The sequence below is a fragment of the Gavialis gangeticus genome, unplaced genomic scaffold, assembly GCF_001723915.1.
Source record: "Gavialis gangeticus isolate Ggan-Ray unplaced genomic scaffold, GavGan_comp1, whole genome shotgun sequence".
NCBI lineage: Eukaryota > Metazoa > Chordata > Crocodylia > Gavialidae > Gavialis > Gavialis gangeticus.
The window spans coordinates 9005496-9010383 of record NW_017729014.1 but is presented as its reverse complement, the minus strand read 5'-3'; the positions used below and the strand labels follow the sequence as shown (position 1 = coordinate 9010383).

The window sequence follows — 4888 nt, the reverse complement described above, 5'->3', positions numbered from 1 at the left end:
TTTAATGAAGCATGTACCCATATGGAAGGAAAGTCTCAATCTCACAAAGGCAGAGAAAATTCTATGGGGAATATAGATACACTGGCAATTTATTCATGTTGTAATCACTGGTAACTGGCAGTCTGGTAAACTGGAATGTTATTTTCTTCCTGAAGCAGCTAATTTCAAAAGTTGTGAAGTTTTCTTATGTTAGATAATGTTGGAGAGATTACTTCCAGAGAACCTTATAGCTGAATGCTTCACTAAACACTATAAGCAAAAGGCATACTTAACAGCTTGAGTTTTTCTTCATCACATTCCTATACACCTACCGTCTCCATGTTCTGTACACTGGCTGTGGGAAAGTTATATTTTATCCATATTAAATGGTTATCACCAGTATTTCTGTATTTTCTCTATGACAAGGATTTTTTAATGTGGGAGTCATGGTTTCTAGAAAAATCAGGACTTACGTGTATTGCTAATGCATATTAGATAATGCAGTTCTTCCCATTTTAACGTGTCTCCTCAGGCCCTCCTGTCAATGTTGCCCTAGCAATTGAAGTAGCCAGCATCGACCACATCTCAGAAGTTAATATGGTATGTTATCATTTAAACTTGTTAAGACTGTAATGAGAAAACTTATACTGCAACAACTAAAAGCACAGAAGACTGGCAGGATAAATAGCAGTTTTCTAAACAGTATTACTAGGTGAAAAATTAGCAGAGGGAAAAGATTTTCTAAAATATTTCAGGTGAAAAATTGCCACAATGACATACTCTAAAGAGCAAACATAGTTGTAGTCTAATCTATAGACAGTTGTGCATCTAGACTCAGTTGGTATAAATTAGCTGGAGCTACACTGATTTCTACTAGGTGAGTATTTGAAATGGTATATTAGGGAGTACAGGGTTGTAGTCTGAAATGTGTTGCCCTTACTGCTAGAAAAACTATTTTTAAGACTTACATACAGCTTCCACTCAAATTCCACTTCTCTATGGAAACTCTTGAAGAAAGACTGAGGGAACTTAGCATCCTTTTGCTCCTGTAAAAAGTTATTTAATTATGGGACACTTGCTTTCCCATCCCTGTCATGTGCAAACTCCAAACAAAGCAACAAGTCAGGTGGCATGGGGCATGCTTGTGTAGAACAGCAAACATCAGTTGCATTTTTGTAACCTATTGAACCAGAAAGAATTTATGATTCCACCTATTTTTTAACTCATCCCCCATCCCTCTCTTCAAAAACTACTGTTCCTACCTGAGAAAGGGGCTCAGGAGGAACATTAACCTTATTTTCTCCATTAGTAGCACACGGTCTTGTAGCTCCCACTGTACAATATACTTGATAATGCCTTTGAATCAGAACACATGTTGAGCTATCTTAGGGTCATCCAAAATAAAAGTAAATAAAATAAAATATCCAAGCAGCCTCATTTTTGCTTGAGTATTCCAGTACCCGGGAAATAACTGTTCCAGACTGAGACGAGGACATCTGACCAAACCCCAAGGCAATGCAACTGTGTTTGTTTCACATGCTTTTTTAACTGTTTATTCTCCTTGCCCTAGGAATATACTATGACAGTATTTCTGCATCAGAGCTGGCGAGATGACCGGCTCTCTTACAATCACACCAATGAAACTCTAGGTTTGGACAGTCGATTTGTGGATAAGCTCTGGTTACCAGATACATTCATAGTAAATGCCAAGTCCGCCTGGTTCCATGATGTGACAGTGGAAAACAAACTTATCAGGCTACAACCTGATGGAGTAATTTTATATAGTATCAGGTAAGAAAGAGTGAAAAGTGTGAGTGTGCTCTCTGTCAGATGTTAGCCTTTTGTATATACTTCAGAAATACTCATCCCTTCTTTCCTAGGGTGTCCCTGAAAATCACCAATAATATGGGAAAAAATGTTACTCTGAAAACCCTTCTTTGGGAGGGCTATGCTGCTGGAGTTGCAGCTGTGGCAACAGTAACACATTTCCCATTGTGTAATCATTAATCACAAGAATATCATTAATGGTATCATTAGCAATCACAAGACAGTGTAGATGGGGCAAAAAGTTCCTGGCTTCCATCTGACTGACTCCAGTTCCCAGGGAACTGTGGGCACTTTTGTCCTCACCGTCACTGTTTGCAAACATATTCACTTTGCAGGCACATTTTAAGAATGAGTTAGCTACTGTACATGAGATGCTGTGAAAATGTAGGACTAAAATCAGTCCTGAAGTGACTTAATCAACTTATGTAACTTTATGCGGGAGTGAGCTCGACTCACAAGAGTATATAAAAGAATTATTGTCATCATCACCATCCAGCCTTGGACAAGTCACTTAATTTCTTTTTATCTCAGTTTCCAAATTCTAGTTTTTATTTTGAAGACTAGAAGTAATAATCAAAAAAGACTTTGAAAATATTTTTATCATTGGTAGTAGTGTTATGGGAGATAGGTGGTGGGTTTCCAACTCAGTGTCTGGATTATGAAGAAAATTAAATGTCAAGTTATGAATGCCTACAGGCTATCTGAATATAACTAATTAGTATTTTTATTTTCCTTGCTTGGGACAGGATTACCTCAACTGTAGCCTGTGACATGGACCTTTCCAAGTATCCGATGGATGAGCAAGAGTGCATGCTGGATTTAGAAAGCTGTAAGGCCTGAGCATAGAGTTGCCTATAATGTGTTTTGTTTAAAGCCTGCACACGTGGTACTTAGCTTCCAGTCTGCCTAAGCAATTCTGCTTCCATAGATCACAAACAAGGGCTGCTCGGGATTTAGAAAATATAAAACTCAATCCCCAACCTCTTGGCTCCAAGTTTTGGGTGTTAAGGTACTAGGCTTTTCAAAACTAGTTGTACGCTAGCCTGATTCAGAACTATACAGCTAAATCCAGCAAGGTGATGAGCATCCTTCAATCGGATTAAGGATTGAATCCTCCCAGTCTGAAGAGGAGCTGACTGCCTGACTCAAAGCCCAGTGAAAGCAGTGGGATTCTTTCCATTAATGTCAAGCTATGAGGGACAGAGAGTTCAGAAGGACTGCGCTCAGGCAAATTCCTATATCTTCTTCTCTCTCTAAGAAAAACTGGATGGGGCAAGAATTTCTTGCATACAGGGACTATGCTTGTGTTTATGCCTGGCACAGGCACTGTCTCTCCTTGACATCCCCTGACCCTCGCATCCACATGAGACTCCATCATAATTTGGCCCACAGACTGGTTTAACTCCATTTTCTGCTTACCTGAGAAATCAGCATAAACTAAATTTATGTTCTGTTCAGATTCAAGTCTTCCCTTGATCAGATTGTAATTCACATGAATATTAATGCTTGGAACCCAGATTTACCACCTATCATAAGAAGGAACCACACTAACTAATAGCTTTGTGAATTTGGCTTTCTGTGTTCTGGACATCAAGTGGAGAATAAAGATTTCATAGACATTAGGGCTGGAAGGGACCTCGGAAGATCATCGAGTCCAGCCCCATATTTTATTTTTTTGAGACTGAAGAAAAGATTCTTACTCCTATGTTTCAGTATAAGAACATATAAGAAACAGTCATACAAATGGCAAAAAACGATCCCTATGTTTCTAAAGATTTAGGGCTATCAGAGTTTCTCAGCAGATGTAAACATACTGCCACATTGGTGTGAGCTTTAGTTTCTCTTATTCTTTTTTAGCACTGACTCTGTTTTCTAGGCAATTAACCACAATACCATTTGATCCTGTCAAAAATAGCAATCTGCAGTTTTACTTATGTAATCAGCAAATGCAGAGGCAGCAGACAATGAACCGGCAATCAATTCATTCTCCCAGCAAATTTTGCAGAGGCTTATTTCTCTCTCTCTCTCTCTCTCTCTCTCTCTCCCTCTCTCTGTTTTAAATTGAGGATTTTTATTTCAGTGCAATAAACATAAGCAGAAATGAAGCCTTTTTAAGTAAGTGCATTAAAGTAAAAATCAGGGGGATATTACTCCATACTGTTTCCAAGTACAGGGTTTCCTCTAGGCATTTCCCAGTCTGACTGTGTATTTCAAAAGGGACTCACCATTCTGTAGCATGGCCTGGGTCAAATTTTAGTGCTGTTACAAGGTACCTTACTCTACCTTCCACCTAGTTCAAGTGCTGACAAGTTACATATTTTGAACCAGATTCTAAAATCAGAATATCACTGCTTTAAGGTCAGTTTGGTTTAGATGAGGAAGTACCTGAGACAGTGCTCCTAGCCACTAAACCAGGGGCAGGCAATTATTTTGGGCAGAGGGCTGCTTACTGAGTTTTGGCAAGCCATCGAGGGCCGCATGACAGGCAGGCAGCCAACATTAATTTTCTAAATTTTTTAGGGGCCCCGCAGGCCATATAGAATGTCCTGGTGGGCCACATCTGGCCCGTGGGACACATTTTGCCCACCCCTGCACTAAACTCTCATTCCAGTTGCAAAATTGAACTGGCCATTAAATCAGGTTTGAGATGCAGAATCGATATTGGCTAGGTCAAAAAGCAGGCTGTCAAGGACAGACAGTCAAAAAGCCCCAGGCTGAATCTATTCAGTCTTTGCAGGTTAGTCTAAGCTGCACAGATTAAGTGAACAGACATTTAACTTTGATTCAGGAAATGCAGCCAAATGCCTGCAGTAGCTGAAGCCAGAAGCTGGGAGGCACTAGAGCATGGCTCTCTGGCTGTGTGTTCACTTCCCCTTCCTGCTGCCCCTGAGGTCTCTGGCAGTTACAGTCCAGAATTACATCAGCAGGACACTGCAGGGTTGCTCATCACTTCTACTTCCTTTTCCTGCTTCCTGGTGCCTCTGGGATTTGTAGTCCACAGTTGCAGTCAGCAGTAAGTTTGAGCTGGGGAAGGGGGATTTAACCCCCCTCCCTGGCCCCAGACCTCAGCCAGGGTTTGCCG

At 40.4% G+C, this 4888-nt stretch overlaps 1 protein-coding gene across 1 annotated transcript in view; it reads left to right on the top strand.

The window, feature by feature from the left end:
- Window positions 1–4888, top strand: part of GABRD (gamma-aminobutyric acid type A receptor delta subunit) — a 21150-nt gene that overhangs the window by 8487 nt on the left and 7775 nt on the right. Inside the window, exons 2-4 of the mRNA XM_019511689.1 lie at window positions 512–579; window positions 1550–1770; window positions 2553–2635. Of these exons, the coding sequence (XP_019367234.1) occupies window positions 512–579; window positions 1550–1770; window positions 2553–2635 (372 nt within the window). The remainder of the gene's footprint in view (window positions 1–511; window positions 580–1549; window positions 1771–2552; window positions 2636–4888) is intronic.